At 41.6% G+C, this 17,798-nt stretch overlaps 3 protein-coding genes across 8 annotated transcripts in view; all 3 read left to right on the forward strand.

Annotated features, from left to right (window-relative positions):
- Positions 1-953: 953 nt before the first annotated feature.
- LOC111967464 (protein YIF1A) lies at positions 954-8,197 on the forward strand. 4 transcript variants are annotated; one of them, XM_023992503.2, is made up of 9 exons: positions 954-996; positions 1,408-1,450; positions 3,695-3,939; positions 5,055-5,159; positions 5,649-5,727; positions 5,820-5,877; positions 6,052-6,207; positions 7,165-7,258; positions 7,415-8,197. In XM_023992503.2, exons 2-9 carry the CDS (start codon positions 1,417-1,419, stop codon positions 7,571-7,573), a joined length of 930 nt encoding a protein of 309 aa, XP_023848271.1. In that variant the 5' UTR covers positions 954-996; positions 1,408-1,416; the 3' UTR covers positions 7,574-8,197. The 4 variants fall into 4 exon arrangements, with proteins under 4 accessions (XP_023848271.1, XP_023848270.1, XP_023848269.1 ...); XM_023992502.1 differs by having other exon boundaries at positions 991-1,038; XM_023992501.1 differs by having other exon boundaries at positions 995-1,042.
- A 207-nt stretch (positions 8,198-8,404) lies between these two features.
- LOC111967465 (forkhead box protein N2-like) lies at positions 8,405-11,930 on the forward strand. 3 transcript variants are annotated; one of them, XM_070444753.1, is made up of 5 exons: positions 8,405-8,562; positions 9,440-9,855; positions 9,966-10,087; positions 10,298-10,353; positions 10,932-11,930. In XM_070444753.1, the coding sequence occupies exons 1-5, from the start codon at positions 8,469-8,471 to the stop codon at positions 11,273-11,275; spliced, it is 1,032 nt and encodes a 343-aa protein (XP_070300854.1). In that variant the 5' UTR covers positions 8,405-8,468; the 3' UTR covers positions 11,276-11,930. The 3 variants fall into 3 exon arrangements, with proteins under 3 accessions (XP_070300854.1, XP_070300853.1, XP_023848273.1); XM_070444752.1 differs by having other exon boundaries at positions 8,414-8,562; positions 9,171-9,855; XM_023992505.2 differs by having other exon boundaries at positions 8,414-8,562; positions 9,171-9,855; positions 10,971-11,930.
- Positions 11,931-14,063: 2,133 nt separating this feature from the next.
- LOC111967466 (atlastin-3) overlaps positions 14,064-17,798 on the forward strand; it is a 17,260-nt gene continuing 13,525 nt past the window's right edge. The window contains exon 1 of the mRNA XM_023992507.2: positions 14,064-14,177. The gene's annotated coding sequence lies outside the window, so the exon portion shown is untranslated. The remainder of the gene's footprint in view (positions 14,178-17,798) is intronic.

The following is a 17,798-nucleotide window of genomic DNA, read 5'->3' on the forward strand; positions in this document are numbered from 1 at the left end:
GTACCGGGTGGTAGCAGGCTAGTAACAGTGACAAAGTTCAAGGCAGGGTACTGAGCGGAGGCTGGCTAGTGGTGGTGACTATTTAACAGTTTGATGGCCTGGAGATATAAGTTGTTTTTCACTCTCTATGTCCCAGCTTTGATGCACCTGTACTGTCTCCGCCTTCTGGTAGCAGGATGAACAGGCCATGGCTCAGATGGAGGCTTAAGAAATTTGTCTTGGCCTCTGAGGTTGAAGAAGACTGTTGCGCCTTCTTCACCACAGTGTTGGTATGGTGAGACTATTTCAGGTCCTCAGTGATGTCAGTCTTRGTGAATCATGAAATGTTAATTACAAATTAATCAGTTCCTTCAACCTAGGCTGAAGGTGTATTCATTARGCTGAATCTGTTGATAAACGTTTTGTCTGTTGCAAAATCTGCTGCTTAAACGTTTTGCAACAGAAACCGTTTATTCCAAACAGAAATCTTTACTGTTTTTAAACAAGTAATAACTTGATCTCTTTTGTCWCTTTTTACATTTACAAGTTTTACAATTAGTCACCATGAGCCACTGTTTCAGAAGACATCATGGGCTACCTTCTATAAAACTATAGCTAGCCATAACTCAATCCATCTCTTTATCCAAAGAACAGCCTTCCAACTTGTAAGTCGCTCTGGATAAGAGCGTCTGCTAAATGACTTAAATGTAAATGTAAATGTAACAGCAAGGATTTCCGTTTGAAGTAAACGGTTTCTGTTGCAAAACGTTTTTCAACAGACGAAACGTTTTGCAACAGAATCGGCGTAATGAATAAACGCCATGCCTAGGTTGAAAGCGCGGATGAATATGTAATTCAGAGTTTCCTACTGTACTGTCTTTGGTTTAATGATTAGCGAAGACTGATATCCCGGAAAACCAATCAGTGCACAGGCTGAAACTTTATTTTGGACCAATAGAAGTATTTTGCTTATCCACGCTGCCACGCAGGCACAGAAGACGACCATTAATAGCTAAGGTAAAGTAAAAGAGGCGGGTTCTAGGAAGCACCATAGGACACGTAGGTAGATGTAATGTTTGGCTTTTTAAATAGTGAATATTGTATTCCATGAGTAGGTCATAGAGTTATTGATATGTTTTTTTTATAAACACTCTTGTACATTTAAATATGTTATTCTGTTTTGATTAACTGTCAATTGTGTTCACACAAATGGTGGCAAAACCTAACCAGCTTTTCAGTTAGCATTCGGTAGCTAGCCCCAGACTAGCAGCCAAGAGTAACGTTAACGACGAAAAAACTGCTAATTAACGTTAGCAACATTGAAACATAACTAGCTAACTAACTTCTGGATGCGATGATCCAGCAGCGTATAAAATTGCGTTGCAGAACGTTATCAAACCCAAACATTGTGTTTCTATTTTTAAACAGGTGTTTACAATGGACCTTCCACATCATGGCTACCGAGCAAGTGGTAAGTAGCTAGCTACATGTTATCTATCTGCTACAGCTAACTAATAATGTAGCTTGCTAGAGTTAGGTAACGCTTCGYACACACCGACTGTTTTGGTACACCAGAAGTACATTCATTTCCAATGGAACGCTGCGTTTGCTTTGTTTTACGTTCTGTGTGGTGCATACGTTAGATTTATCGAACGTATGCGTCAAACTATATGCGTAGACTGCTTGACAGAAATGGTAGTAGAAGGTGAATGTTGAACTTTTTGTTGCATACATATCCAGATGATGCTGCATACTATMTTGTGCAATAACTCTTCGAACACACCAAAAGTGTAATCGAAAGTATGCGTCAAGCTTTATACTTTGACTGCTTGACATAAATTGAAGCAGAAAGGGAATGTTGAACTTTTGTTGCGCACAACCAGATGTTGTTTAGTATTTTGTACAACTACACTATTGGTGTGATCAAGGCATTGAGCTTTTGTTGGACACATATCCAGATTAGGGCTCCCGAGTGGTGCAGTGGTCTAAGACACTGCATCTCATTGCTAGAGGCGTCACTACAGACCCAGGTTCGATCCGGGGCTGTATCACAACCAGCCGTAATCTGGAGTCCCATAGGGCAGCGCGCAATTGACCCAGAGTCGTCCGGGTGAGGGGAGGGTTTGGCCGGTGTAGGACATCATTGTAAAATAAAAATGTGTTCTTAACTGACTAAATTAAGGTTAAATAAATATTATGCTGCATACTATTTTGCTCAATGAAGCTATCGATGTGATCAAAGCCTGAGTCTATCATTGCATCCCGCATGACTATTGTTTGTAGTTGCAGGTTTGATACTCATATTGTCACTCATAATTGCCTTAACTGTTATGTAATTGTCATACTTCACCCTAGCCCATTCATAGACTAACTGAACCAGAATCTGTGCATTACATGCTGACTAGACTGGGCATGCGCATGTTGATTTTTGTCAAACCACAACAGATGTGATCAGGACACACAYGTTGAAATATCAAAAAGAACTCTGAACCAACTWTATTAATTTGGGGACAGGTTGAAATGCATGAAACATTCATGGCAATTTAGCTAGCTAGCTTGTTGTTGCTAGCTAATTTGTCTTTGGATATAAATATTGGGTTGTTATTTTACCTGAAATGCACAAGGTCCTCTACTCTGACAATTAGTCCACAGATTAAAAGGTAAATCTAGTTAGTTTCTAGTAATCTCTCCTCCTTCAGTCTTCTTCTTTGGACTTTATATGGCAAACAACTTTAAGATGCATTACCACCACCGACTGGAGTGTGGACCTCAGTTCATCTTTCAATCACCCATGTTGGTATATGATCCTAAAAACGACTGAGGAGATGGAGGTGGGACTTGCAACGCCTGGCTATGCAGACGCTCGCGAGCAGTTTGGATGAAATMATTGAATAACATGTATGTGCACATTTATTTTGCAATGCTCGCGTACGTAATGCAAGCGGTGTGGTCAGCATGTTAGACCTCTAACGCACAGAAAGCTCAGACTCAAACTCCCTTTCACCAATTCTGCAAGCATTGTAATGTCAAAATACTTGATAACCAAATGTGGAGTTTTGCTAAGTAACTATCTTCATTTACTTCTGCTACGGTTGGTATGTATTTCCAAAAAAGTTCTAAATTATAATGTACATTATAACGCTTGCAGAGCTGGTGAATGGGAGTTTGAATCTGAACTTTCTCGTTGTTCGAGAGGTCTCTGATGCACAAATACTGTTTTTTGTTAAGAGCCCCGATGCTTGCTCCAAACACTTAAGCACATTGCTTGTGTTACGTTTTTGGAAACATTAGGAACATATCTTTCATGTCAGCGCGAAATAAAAAAGGTTAAATTACTACATACCTTTTTAATTGGGTTAGGGGTTCCCACATGGCCATATTTCCATACAGCGCTAGTTTACAGAAAACACAGGAGACCGTTAACTTTTTGTGCTAAATAGTTAACTGCGTCTCCGAACACTTTTGTGAAGACGGATGCCACAGTGTTGTCCCTGAAATTATGTAGGCTGCAACTGTGTTAAGTGTACAGTAAGTGTATAATTTGTGAAATTATTTTGATGTTTTATGTTTCTAGAACCGTACCTCAATTGAGAATRGATTCATGTTTAGATGGAGTATTTGGCTGTTTTGGCCAAATCTTACACACTACCCTACTCTCCCCCACTTCCGTATCTTACACACTACCCTATGCTCATTCCCATTTGTCCCTCTGTAGCAAAGCCAAGAGCCCGTGCAGCTCCCCCCGCCGGGGACCCTCTCCTCTTTGACGATACCAGTTCGGCAGCGCCACCAATGAACAGTCAGGGTTTCTACACCCCTGGGTACAACATGGGAGGGGCTCCAGCTGGAGGGCCAGGGGGTGCTGGGGTCAACAACCTGTTTGCTGACCCAATGGCCAGTGCAGCCATGATATATGGCTCTTCCCTGGCCAACCAGGGAAAGGATATTGTCAACAAGGAGGTGAGAGAATCACACTACAGACTGGTCTCATTTTCATTAGGGTGATGGCCACGTTCCAGCAACTGAACAGTTAAATAGACTAGAGTTGCTGCTGGTGTGTTGCATTTACCTGTGGGTCCTTTCCGATCCACAGGTGAGGTTTTATTAATGGACTTCAGCCAGATAGGATGGTTAGGGTAAAGCTGTGCATGAGGTAGCCACATGAGCTATAGAGCTGGTCTGCGTCTATTACTTGACTCAGTTTGTGCCTGAGGGAGCCTACTGTTCACCTCTTCCATAGTTACTTCCTTAGAAGCCTGGATGAGGCTGTATGAGACTTAGCCCATTTCCTAGACTACAGTCCGAACCCTTGTCTAGCTTGGCTCCCGAGTGGCGCAGCGGTCAAAGGCACTACATCTGTGCTAGAGGCGTCACTACAGACCCTGGTTCGATTCCAGGCTGTATCACAACCGGCCGTGATTGGGAGTCCCATAGGGCGGCACACAATTGGCCCAACGTCACCTGGGTTAGGGTTTGGCCYGGGTAGTTCCGTCATTGTAAATAAGAATGTGTTCTTAACTGACTTGCCTAGTTAAATAGTAAATAAATAGCTGTATAACATTTACCCACTTAACGAGTTATTTGCTGACCCGTGCTTGTTTGGTGYCGCTTTTCCAATATCTGAGCCTTTATCCGTAATTGGTAGATGATTCTGAGTAGGAAATCGTTGTTTGCATCTTTGAGCAGTGCCCAATAAATAATTAAATCCAATTGTTGGATGCTACCACCCCCTCCAAATCGCTTTGCGCGGACAACTGTCTGTTTCACACCTGTCTAGCTAATCAGCCTCGCAGGCAAGAAACAGACAAATTAGAATGGCGCATGTATGGGCAAACATTGACATCCATGTTTTGATTTGGAAGTAGCTGGTGCATCTACCAATTGGATTTAAATCTTTCGACGCAAACAACGATTTCCCAATCAGAACCGACTGCTGATTTAAGGCTCCGATGTCGGATAAGTATAGCCTCAAACAAGCATAGGCACTGGTCGGCAAATAATGAGACTGTGCTAACCATCTTTGATTCCACTTATCATGACAGTTAGAGAAATGACCCTGTGCAATCTCTCTTTAGATCAGCAGGTACGTGTCTGTGAACAAGCTGAAGTATTTCTTTGCCGTCGACAGCAAATATGTAATGAAGAAACTTCTGCTCCTCATGTTCCCATACACACACCAGGTAATCAAGTCATTTTATTACACCAAACGCACCATGTCACGTTCTTGCACACGATGTTCTACACAGTATGATCCTCAACAGCACTGTAGCACACACTGGTGTGTCAAGGTCATGGTGACAGTCTTGGCATTCCTCCTTCATCTCATGTTCTTGTACATATCAGATAGTCGGGCCTCCAAACAAGATAATCACTCTTTAATCACCCTGCTAGCACTGTGTGTTGATGTGTGTGTGTGTGTGTGTTGTGGTCACACAGAAGATGAGAATTTTCTCTAATGTTGCAGGCGTAAAAAGGACCGATGCATTTGTGCTTCATCAATCTTTATATTAACAAGCATGATACGTTTGCACAAATTACCCTACTCAGATTAGGAAAAATTGTTAGACATTCTGTGCCCTGCTAAATGTTAGATCCAGTAAGAACTATATGTCTGTGCTTCTCTATGATGTTGTGTAAATACATTTCACATTTTGTCGTAATGTCAATAGGACTGGGAAGTTCGTTACCACAGAGACACTCCTCTCACACCCAGGCATGACGTGAATGCACCCGACCTTTACATACCTTGTAAGTACGTTTTATTGATAGGGTATATCAGTGAGATGTTTAATATGGAAGTGACAGACTATGAATTGATTTATTACTGTATTATTTTTCAGCAATGGCTTTCATCACCTACATTTTGCTTGCTGGGATGGCCCTTGGCATTCAGAACAGGTTACATCAACTACTATTTCTTTACAACTGTACGAACATAGCCAAGCAAATATATGATTTCTGGAGTTAGATACAATGTATTKATTTAAGTGACACTATTTGTCTCGTTTTGTTTATGAATCAACCAACTAATGTTCTCCCCCCTCATCACTATTTTCTCTTCTTCAATGGCAGATTCAGTCCAGAGGTCCTTGGTCTGTGTGCCAGCACTGCTTTGGTGTGGGTCGTTATAGAGGTCTTGGTCATGTTGTTGAGTCTCTACCTTCTCACTGTTCACTCTGACCTATCCACGTTTGACCTCATTGCCTACAGTGGATACAAATATGTGGGGTAAGGGCTCCATTAGATTTATAGCTAGGTTTCCATCCAATTGGTGATGGATTTTCATGTGAATATTCCAAAATCTGCATGAAGAAAATATGTGAATTTTCCCACCAGTGGTGTGTTTACACCAAACGAACTTGTTGCGGATTKAAATCAGTGCGCGATGACGTAGTGTGCACACAATGTACTTTTTCACTCAAGTTTTCATGTACCGAATAAAAATGTAAAGTTCAATGTGTTTCCATCACATTTTCAACTCTACTGATGGTTTTGTCACACACATGGTTCCGTTAAATAGCGAACGTTGCCTACTCTGGTCTTACGTGCTCTCTAGCCAACAGCTGGCAGATACAGCGCGGGTAGGTTAGTCTATATTATGAGATTATTATGCATAAGAGCAAGATATTTTTTATGGGTGGGGGGGTCAAACCGTAGCAAGCATTGATCATCATGTCAACAGAATAAGACCCTCAATATTTTATTGGAAATGAGCATCAAGCTCACTGTACACTTTCACCACCCTGTGAAGTTCATCATAAGTGGTTTCATCTGTAGCCTAAGACTGCATGGTTTCCCGAGTCATAGTGGGAGGACCACCCACCATATCATCGTATGAATCCAAGTTTATGTGACGGTTATATCAATATTTGCGCATCAAGGTGTTTCCACCGCCGTTTCTCACATAATTAATTTTACAGATGCAAAAAGATACCACCATGTCGAATGAACATTCTCTGCATTTATAAAATTCTACCGAAACTTCCTGTTTCTATCACAGCTGTCATGATTTTTWTWTWTTTTWTATATACGGTATGACTTCACTCAGATTGAAACGTGGTTTATGTTATTTACACTCTATAAGAGATACTTTTCTTCTTRTTTTTTACCTCAAGTTGTTACATTTTGCAGACATTACTGTGATACCCCTGAGTGATACCGTACTGTGATACCTCTTTGTTTTAGGATGATTTTCACAGTGCTGGGTGGTCTGCTGTTTGGCAGTGATGGTTACTTCGTGGCTCTCGCCTGGTCATCGTGTGCTCTTATGTTTTTCATTGTAAGTACTTTAGAACTCAGGAAATGTGTGTTAAGAATTATTCTGAATTTTTCGTACCTAGTTATGCATTATAGTAGGCAAGTTGACATGGTTTAATTAGTTTATTTTACTTTAAACTTTGTTTAAGACTAAACAGCATTTTGATTGCCCCATCAGGTCCGCGCTCTCAAAATGAAGATTCTGTCGTCTCTCTCCCATGACTCCATGGGGGCCGGGGCGAGTGCCAAACCAAGACTCCGCCTGTACATCACCGTGGCCACCGCCGCCTTTCAGCCAATCATTATCTACTGGCTCACCTCACATCTGGTCAGGTGACCTGGTATGGGGTCTGATGCGGAGGTCCTTTGGTATCGAACTTAAGAAAAAAAAAACTGATACTTTCTACAAATTTGGTTCTTCTGAGTGTCACTGTTACCTGCCTTTCAGCTCATCTGCCAGAGAAAAGGGGATAATAGATATCGAGCTGTATCTTGTGTTCAGCTTGTGGGTTAGTTTTAAATGAACATTTTTTTTTGACTTCTCTACAGTGTGAGACTTTTGTATGCAAGACGCATCGCTTGTCAAAATGGAAGGCTTTTATGTTTTCTCACCATGAGTGTTTTACTAACTGAGTCCTTTTTGGCCCTCTTATTTATAGAGAAAGAAGGGTTTTGTATTCATGAAATTGGAATATAAATATGAGAAACATTTCACACCACACTCCTGTTTTCCTCTAGTTTCCTGTGTATGTTGTCCATTTGGGCTTACCAGAAATGTTGCAGTATGGCTAAATGTAAAATGATGGAGCTACTCTGAGGATGTGCTACCAGTGCACTCTTRCCCATTTATCCTTCCCTGTTAAACCCTCCTTTATTATGTATCTAAACTTTATAGAGCATGAACAACAATCAGTGTTATGTTTTTTGTAGAAAAATAAACATATTTAGCTTTGAATTTTAACCATGCCTCTGTCTTTTTAACTGAATGTAAAGTTTCAATGGAAAAATGTCTTGCTCAGTTCATCTTTGACCTTGAATTTGGGAATGCTGTGACAATCATATCTGGAAAGTGGTTTGTCCTCTCCTTGTGTTGGGAAAATAAATACTGAACTGTATCTTTAATGCGGGAACGCGCAGGTGACGCGCAACCTGCAAAGCGTCCTTTTGGTTTCCAAGGGAACACTGAAACGGATAGAAGGCAGACGGGCAGGAATTCGACTTCGATTCTTCGTATGGATATCAGACAATATTTTTTACTTTTGAATAATATATTTTGCATAACTCGAGACTTACCGATATACCCTGAACTAATACTTTGCTTTATTGGTAAGCAATGCATTGTTTTCTTTTACGGTGTTTTAAGTATTTATGTCAGCACCTGAGGGGGAGTTTAACAAAAGACTGCTTGACTGATTGTGCTAAATGTAACTTTATATTCTACCGCCATTTTCCGAAGTATGAGCACATTSAGCAGCATTGTTGAGCACCATGTGGCTTCATGAGCAGTCTGCTTTATTTACCCTTTAGAAATAAAAGTAGTTTTCTATTGAGGAAGATTTTATGTATCCACCTGTGCAATGCCTTTTTGCTGCTGTGGCTGTTTGAATCTCCTAGTATAGCTAGCGAAATCATTAATACAAAACCAGAAGAAAAAGGGGGAGGAGGACTTTGTTCAYACATTTCTTAATCTTTAACTTGATGTATGTTTTTATATTCTTACCAACTGAATGATCCTGGTGCAGGGCAGAGAGTAGACTGGCTCACAACATTTAGCCACTAATTAATTCAGTAAGACCACCTGATCTGGTCTACCAACGCTGTTATAAATTGGGTTTACTTACGTTTTTCAAATTGTGGAAATACATTGCTGTTAACTTGAGCAAAATTTTTCGCTATGCCTTTGAAATGTTTGACTGCTCTGCTTTGCCCAACAGATCATCTATTGAATGAGTGTATAAGAAGTCTTCTGCTGGGAGAGAGATGGAGAGTGACACTCACACACTGCCACCCCTTCCTACATCTCTTCTTTATCCCACCACTCTCTACCAGTCCCCACCTTTCTCCTCTCTTCTGCAGACGTCTTCCACTGTCCATGTTTCACTCCCTCTGTCTCCTCTCTCGATCTCACCATGCCCTACTTGGCTTTCCCCCACAGCCCCAGTTTCCATTCACCTCAAGACTGAATCTCTCTCCCCTCTTTTAGACTCCCTGTCCCCCCCTCAGTTCCTTGACGGACAAAACTTACACTGCCTCAACTCTCCAACCACATCTGACCAAGATGACTTGACCTGCCTCAACTGGTTACATCAAAGAGGCAATTTGCTTCCCCTGCAGCCCTTGCCCAAAACAACACCACTGCCCCAGCTGGAGCCCCAGGATCCCATACCTACCCAACACCACCTTTCCTCCCCATTCAAGCCCCCTTACTCCTTCAGCAGTCTAATCTTCATGGCGATAGAATACTCGCCAGACAAGAGGCTCCCAGTGAAGGGTATCTATGAATGGATATTGAACAGCTTCCCCTACTACAGAGCAGCACCTGGGGGGTGGAGAAACTCTGTTCGACACAACCTGTCTCTGAGTAAGAGCTTCCGTCGGATTCACAGGGACAAGAACCAGGTGAGATGTGTTCACTCGTCTTCAATGTGCCAATTGCATTAAGTCTTACGTTTTGTTTGAAATAATGGTGTTTTGTGATATTGAAGATTGCGTATGATGTGTTTTTTCAGTCGGTGGGGAAGGGCTCACTGTGGTGCGTGTGTCCAGAATATCGATCCGCTCTTCTCGAGGTGCTTAGGAAGACCCAGTATTACCACAGCACTAACAGCAACTTACTAAACAACCCTGCATTGTGAGTATGAACAAAAAGTTTACTGCAGTTTAGTTCACAGTGCCAAATCTCACAAATCCTTCTGTGACTACCACCATATTTTTTGCCTAAATTCTTGTTGTTTAACGCATGTCGGTTAATGATTTCTCTTACAATAGCAGGCTTATCACAGCCCAGCCCTTACCAGTCGTCCGACTAACTGTATTTGTCTTCCCTCTCTGTCCTGTGCAGGTTGGAGGGAGCTGATTATGGAGTATCTATGGTGTGCGACACTGTGGCGATCTCAGGTTAGCCCTCTATCACTAAGCATGTCAGCCTCCTAGATCTTGATACCCACACTAAAGTTTGTGGGCAAACTATAAAGCCTCACAGTATTGTAGTACCTCTCACAAATGTATTTTTGAAGATGTCGGTTCCCTCGTAATGTTTAGTCATAGTTTAATTGAGGAACAACTGATCTATCTTTTACACCTTAATTCTCCTGCTGAATTTTTTGCTACCTCTTTACTCCGCATGTTGCATGGTTGGTGGGTTTGTGTGCTGTTGTCTTGGCAACAACCTTCTATTACCTTGGCAACCTATAGCCACAGCAACACGATGGCTCCGCCATTTGTCACTCTCTCTTTTAGTGCAGTAACTCCCTACATTCCACTCAGAGAGGGATCGTTTACATGGTATGCACTGTAATGCATGGCTTTTCTATCTCTTTTAAAGCTTTTACATCAATTTCTCTACTCTACTGTATAGGACACTATTATAAAACGATTGCACATCAACAATGTATGCTGATACCTATAATGGATGTTGACATGCCACATTTTTCAATGTACAGTACAAAAACGAATTTTGGTCTCTTGTCACACAGATTCCCTTTCTCAAACCCTTCTCCTCTCCTCCCCCTCAGCCTTGACCTCAGACAACACACCTCTCTCCTCAAATCCACCTTGCCCTCTGACCCCTGACCATGAGGAGCTTGTCAATATGGAGGCAGTGGAATATGAGGAAGAGGTTGGTGAGGAGATGGAGAAAGACCCCCTGTCAGACAGTGGCTACATAGAGTTCCATTACTACCAGTATCATCAGTACCAGTATCTGGTCCTGCCCGGGGACACTGAACTGGATCTGGAGACTGTAGAGATCCTGCAGCTGGATGCTGAGGCCCAAGAGGCTGCTGGGTCACTTCTGGACCTGGCAGGGGGTGGACATTAGACTGATCTACAGATAATGACATGCAGTGGGGTCTAAACAAATTGACCAATAGACTGGCCTACACTGTGATGCAAGGAGATTATGTGCAACCTGAGTGATAGAAATTGACAATTCGCTGCTGTGTGTTGACACTGCCTGAGATTTGATTTGCTGTCATGAAGTGATATAGCTATGATTGCAAATCCAAGCCACCCTACCTGATGCACTGAAACACATTAAGCCACTCACCACATTAATTTACATAAACCAAACCTTGGCATATGCTTTTGGTACAAATGAGGGAGGAAAAAGATTGATGCTGTACCGATATGATGATACGAAGAATCAAGACCTCTGTATTTTGATGGAATACTTCCGATGAATGATTACATGAGAAATCTACTGCCAGTTAATCCACTCTCAGATTCAGGGGACAAAGAAAGTTATGTTTAATCCTCCTGAATCTTTGTCTGTTAATGATTAACATATTTTTTTAATGTTTTAGATTTTATAATCTCTTTACCAGGGGCAGCATTTATTAAACACGTGTTCTTGCGGAGAATATATTTTATAGGCTGTCTGATTTGTTTGTTTAGAAAGAAACCTTAGACTTCTCATTCCATCTATTTTTCACTTCTCAACTTAACAATAAAGCACAAAACTCTTTTAAAATATAGGGACTGGTAATATTTTCATGTGTCCCAAAACATTTTATCATGTACACCTTTTTCATACTCAGACAATGACATGATTCAATGGGCAGACGACATCTAGTGGGGGGAACTGACAAAATAAATTAACATTTGTATTTGGGTACCCATCTAGGGATTATGTCAAAAGCCAAAACACAAAATGTACTTGATAAAATCAATAATCCAGGTCATCTGTAGATTTTGGAGGTGTATTAAGTATTTTAATCGGATCCCCATTAGCTCCAAAGACTGACTATACTACAATAACAATTCACATTGTAGACAAATGTTTTGCCCTATGTAAAAAAAAWWATWTWTTTATTTATTTACACTACCGGTCAAAAGTTTTAGAACACCAACTCATTCCAGGATTTTTCTTTATTTTTACTATTTTCTACATTCTAGACTTAGTGAAGACAACACTATGAAATAACACATGGAATCATGTAGTAACCAAAAAAGTGTTAAACAAATCAAAATCTATTTTATATTTGAGATTTTTCAATCAGCTACCCTTTGCCTTGATAGCTTTGCACACTTTGCATTCTCTCAACCAGCTTCACCTGGAATGTTTTTCCAACAGTCTTGAAGGAGTTCCCACATATGCTGAGCACTTGTTGGCTGCTTTTCCTTCCCTCTGCAGTCCAACTCATTCCAAACCAGCTCAATTTGTTTGAGGTCGGGGGATTGTGGAGGCCWGGTCATCTGATGCAGCACTCCATCACGCTCCTTGGTAAAATAACCCTTACATGGCCTGGAGGTGTGTTTGGTCATTTCCCTAATGAAAAACAAATGATAGTCCCACTAAGCGCAAACCAGATGGGATGGCATATTGCTGCAGAATGCTGTGGTAGCCATGCTGGTCAAGTGCCTTGAATCGTAAATAAATCACAGACAGTGTCACCAGCAAAGCACCCCCACACCATAACACCTCCTCCATGCTTTACGGTGGGAACCACACATGCGGAGATCATCCTTTCACCCACACTGTGTTTCACAAAGACACGGAGGCTGGAACCAAAAATCTCCAATTTGGACTCCAGACTAAAGGACAAATTTCCACCGGTCAAATGTCCATTGCTCGTGTTCCTTGGCCCAAGCAAGTCTTCTTATTGGTGTCCTTCAGTAGTGGTTTCTTTGCAACACAGTCTCCTCTGAACAGTTGATGTTGAGATGTGTCTGTTACTTGAACTCTGTGAAGCATTTATTTGGGCTGCAATTTCTGAGGCTGGTAACTCTAATGAACTTATCCTGTGAYGCAGAGGTAACTCTGGGTCTTCCATTCCTGTGGCGGTCCTCATGAGAGCTAGTTTCATCATAGCGCTTGATGTTTTTTTCAAAGTTCTTGACATTTTCCGTATTGACTGACCTTCATGTCTTAAAGTAATGATGGACTGTCGTTTCTCTTTGCTTATTTGAGCTTTTCTTGCCATAATATGGACTTGGTCTWTTACCAAACAGGGCTATCTTCTGTATACCACATCTACCTTGTAACAACACAACCGATTGGCTCAAACGCATTAATTTAAGAAGGAAAGAAATCCCACAAATTAACTTTTAACAAGTTACACCTGTTAATTGAAATGCATTTCAGGTGACTACCTCGTGAAGCTGGTTGAGAGAATGCCAAGAGTGTGCAAAGCTGTCATCAAGGCAAAGGGTGGCTATTTGAAGAGTCTCAAATATAAAATKGTTTTTGATTTGTTTAGCACTTCTTTGGTTACTACATGATTCCATATGTGTTATTTCATAGATTTGATGTKTTAACTATTATTCTACAATGTAGAAAATAGAAAAAATAAAGACAAACCCTGGAATGAATAGGTGTTCTAAAACTTTTGACCGGTAGTGTATATTTTGATTTGTCTGTCAGTAAGTTTAGAAAGCAAGTGTACAAAATGAAATTATAATGTGCTAAACCCATTCATGTCCGTTATGGACATAAATGGGTTTAGCACATTCTGTAGATTCCGCATTAGTAGCCCTCCATTAAAATCTACATTAGCCATCAGCACAAGGGTAAGCATGACCGCCCGAAGGATCTTTGTAAATGTAGTTTTATAACTTCAAGGCATAATGGCATTGACAAAACTACAAGCCCTACAGGTCAATTCGACTGCGGACGCGGAAGTGAATGAATTCGTAGTTTGAAAAAGTTTTCATGACAGCAGTATTGTTAATTTTCTGACTCTTTGCTTGTGCCTGTGAATTCCTCATTCGGGATACCAAAGGTAAAACAGTGCTTTATCTAATAATTTACGACTATTTGGTGAACAGTAAACCGTCGTTTAAAATAGTTAGAAAATAAATTATGTAAGCTTAGAAAGCTTAGCTAGCTAACAAGCGCACTGTAACGTTAGCTAGTTAAGTTCAGCGTGCGGTACACTGAAATTACTTTATCCTAACAGCTATCTGAAATATTGTAGTGTGCCCTGTGTACTAGATAGAAAAAGGATTGCTATTATAATTATAACTAATGCTCCAACTTGCTATGGTATGATAGGGCTACACGGTTGTCTGTAAAAATAGTGAATTCTGTTGCTGTGCCTTTTATTTCTAGGTAACGTTAACTAATTACACAGTTGAAAACCTGTTTTCAGTCATGCATTCCMTATGTTACTAAGTCTGTGCCTGTCTGACTGTCATGGTAGAGAAAATCATGGCATGTCACTTAATTTGCTTTTTTGGCACCACATCTTTAGAACACCTGTCATTGCTGTTGGCTATGTTGCCTGTAACACTTAAATGGTGTTTTGATGACAGTCATTTTATTATGATTTGAAAATGTCTAGCAAGGTGTAAGATTGATATAGTCTCTAGCTAGAGTAGGTTTAATGTTAGTTGATATTGGCCTGGTTGACTTTTCCCCCTTTAGGTATTTTTTTAAATTTATTTAACCTTTATTTAACCAGGTAGTCTAGTTGAGAACAAGTTGTCATTTACAACTGGCCAAGATAAAGCAAAGCAGTTTGACACATACATCAACACAGAGTTACACATGGAATAAACAAACATACAGTAGAAAAAAAAGTATACATATACAGTGTGCAAATGAGGTAAGATAAGGGAGGTAAGGCAATAAATAGGCCATGGTGGCGAAGTAATTACAATATAGCAATTAAACACTGGAATGGTAGATGTGCAAGTAGAGATACTGGGGTGCAAAGGAGCAAGATAAATTAATTAATAAATACATTATGGGGATGAGGTAGTTGGATGGGCTATTTACAGATGGGCTATGTACAGGTGCAATAATCAGTGAGCTGCTCTGACAGCTGACAGGTGCTGCTATGGTGACCAGTGAGCTGAGATAAGGCAGGGATTTACCTAGCAAAGACGATGACCTGGATGACCTGGAGCCAGTGGGTTTGGCGATGAGTATGAAGRGAGGGCCAGCCAACGAGAGTGGACAGGTCACAATGGTGGGTAGTATATGGTGCTTTGGTGACAAAACGGATGGCACTGTGATAGACTGCATCCAATTTGTTGAGTAGAGTGTTGGAGGCTATTTTGTAAATGACATCGCCGAAGTCGAGGATCGGTAAGATTGTCAGTTTTACGAGGGTATGTTGAGTGAAGGAGGGCAGCATGAGTGAAGGAGGCTTTGTTGCGAAATAAGAAGCCGATTCTAGATTTAATTTTGGATTGGAGATGCTTAATGWYAGTCTGGAAGGAGAGTTTACAGTCTAACCAGACACCTAGGTGTTTGTACTTGTCCACATATTCTAAGTCAGAGCCGTCCAGAGTAGTGATGCTGTACGAGCGGGCAGGTGCGGGCAGCGATCGGTTGAAGAGCATGCATTTAGTTTTACTTGCATTTAAGAGCAGTTGTAGGCCACGGAAGGAGAGTTGTATGGCATTGAAGCTCGTCTGGAGTTTAGTTAACACAGTGTCCAAAGAAGAGCCAGAAGTATACAGAATGGTGTCGTCTGCGTAGAGGTGGATCAGAGAATCACCAGCAGCAAGAGCGACATCATTGATGTATACAGAGAAGAGAGTCGGCCCGAGAATTGAACCCTAGACTGCCAGAGGTCCGGACAACAGGCTCTCTGATTTGACACACTGAAATCTATCAGAGAAGTAGTTGGTGAACCAGGTAATTTGAGAAACCAAGTCTGTTGAGTCTGCCAATAAGAATGTGGTGTGTGGTGATTGACAGAGTCAAAAGCCTTGGCCAGGTCGAGAATACGGCTGCACAGTAATGTCTCTTATCGATGGCGGGTTATGATGGCTGAGGTGCACCCATGACCAGCTCTGAACCAGATTGCATAGCGGAGAAGGTACGGTGGGATTCTAAATGGTTGGTAATCTGTTTGTTAACTTGGCTTTCGAAGACCTTAGAAAGCAGGGTAATAGGATAGATATAGGTCTGTAGCAGTTTGGGTCAGGTATGTTCTGAATTCCCTGACTTTGAAAGCTTGTGTTTAAAATTCCATAATTTCCGTGTCCTGGGGAGCCATGCTCTCAGGTTGTGGAACATGTTGCTAGCCTGGCCAACACCAGACCACACAGCAAGATGGCGGCAACAGATAGGGCAGCTCTGCTTCGAGCTCCTAAATACTCAAATCATTTCGCTCTAAATACTCACAATCATTTCGCTACACCTGCAATAGCATCTGCTAAACATGTGTATGTGACAAATATAATTTGATAACACAAGGCACACACTGTTGGTATGGATTCCCTGTTGTCCAATGTTAAAGGTTGTTTAGCGCTCGTGTGTGGGTTTCAGCGAGAGAGACAAAGAACCAACCACTGTAAAAGTAGTCCTTCATAATCGACGCATCATGCCAACAACATCAAAGCGCCTCCACAGACTGGGGTCAGCCAGAGTGTCGCTTTAGCCAGGCACACATGCTGCTGCTGAGGAAGACTGACCTGCAACTGCTGCAGATCATCTTCCTGAATGTTCTGTGAGAGGTTGTAGATCTGGAAGAGAGACAAAATCATCATATTACAAACATTGACATCAATTATGACATCAATTATAACATAACTGAGTGCACAGCAGATCACCTTTATGAGCTGGTCATGGTGCTGAGGGCAAAGAGTGTCTCCCCTTTGAAGAGGGGATGACCGCAGCAGCTTTCCAATCTTTGCGAATCTCAGACTATACGAAAGAGAGGTTGAACAGGCTAGTAATAGAGGTTGCAACAATTTCAGCAGATACTTTTAGAAAAAGAGGGTTCAGATTGTCTAGCCGGCTGATTTGTAGGGGTCCAGATTTTGCAGATCTTTCAGAACATCAGCTATCTGGATATGGGGGAGGCTTGGGTGAGTTGCTGTGGGGGGTGCAGGGCTGTTGGGACGGTAGGGTAGCCAGGTGGAAAGCATGGCCAGCCGTAGAAAATGCTTATTGAAATTCTCAGTTAGAGTGGATTTATCGGTGGTGACAGTGTTTCCTAGCCTCAGTGCAGTGGGCAGCTTGGAGGAGGTGCTCTTATTTTCCATGGACTTTACAGTGTCCCAGAACATTTTTCAGTCTGTGCTACAGGATGCAAATTTCTGTTTGAAAAAGCTATCCTTAGCTCTCCTAACTGTCTGTGAATATTGGTTCCTAACTTCCCTGAAAAGTTGCATATCACGGGGCTATTCGATCTAATGCAGAACGCCACAGGATTGTTTTTGTGCTGGTCAAGGGCAGTCAGGTCTGGAGAGAACCAAGGGCTATATCTGTTCCTTGTTAAAAAAAATTGAATGGGGCATGCTTATTTAAGATGGTGAGGAAGGCACTTTTAAAGAATAACTAGGTATCCTCTACTGACGGATGAGGAGGTTCTAGGTGGAGGTAGCGGTCCTGCTGCTGAGTTGTTTGCCCTCCTACGGCCTCCTCCACGTTCTTGATGTACTTG

Source organism: Salvelinus sp. IW2-2015, linkage group LG8, assembly GCF_002910315.2.
Source record: "Salvelinus sp. IW2-2015 linkage group LG8, ASM291031v2, whole genome shotgun sequence".
Taxonomy (NCBI): Eukaryota; Metazoa; Chordata; class Actinopteri; order Salmoniformes; family Salmonidae; genus Salvelinus; species Salvelinus sp. IW2-2015.

Excerpts from the sequence above, each read along its gene's own strand:
- LOC111967464 (XM_023992503.2), top strand. The coding sequence starts at position 1,417 with ATGGACCTTCCACATCATGGCTACCGAGCAAGTG. Across the intron at positions 3,940-5,054 it reads AGGATATTGTCAACAAGGAG|ATCAGCAGGTACGTGTCTGT; the intron begins GTGAGAGAATCA and ends ATCTCTCTTTAG. Across the intron at positions 6,208-7,164 it reads AGTGGATACAAATATGTGGG|GATGATTTTCACAGTGCTGG; the intron begins GTAAGGGCTCCA and ends TCTTTGTTTTAG.
- LOC111967465 (XM_070444752.1), top strand. The coding sequence starts at position 9,217 with ATGGAGAGTGACACTCACACACTGCCACCCCTTCCTACATCTCTTCTT. Across the intron at positions 10,088-10,297 it reads TTACTAAACAACCCTGCATT|GTTGGAGGGAGCTGATTATG; the intron begins GTGAGTATGAAC and ends TGTCCTGTGCAG. Across the intron at positions 10,354-10,931 it reads CGACACTGTGGCGATCTCAG|ATTCCCTTTCTCAAACCCTT; the intron begins GTTAGCCCTCTA and ends CTTGTCACACAG.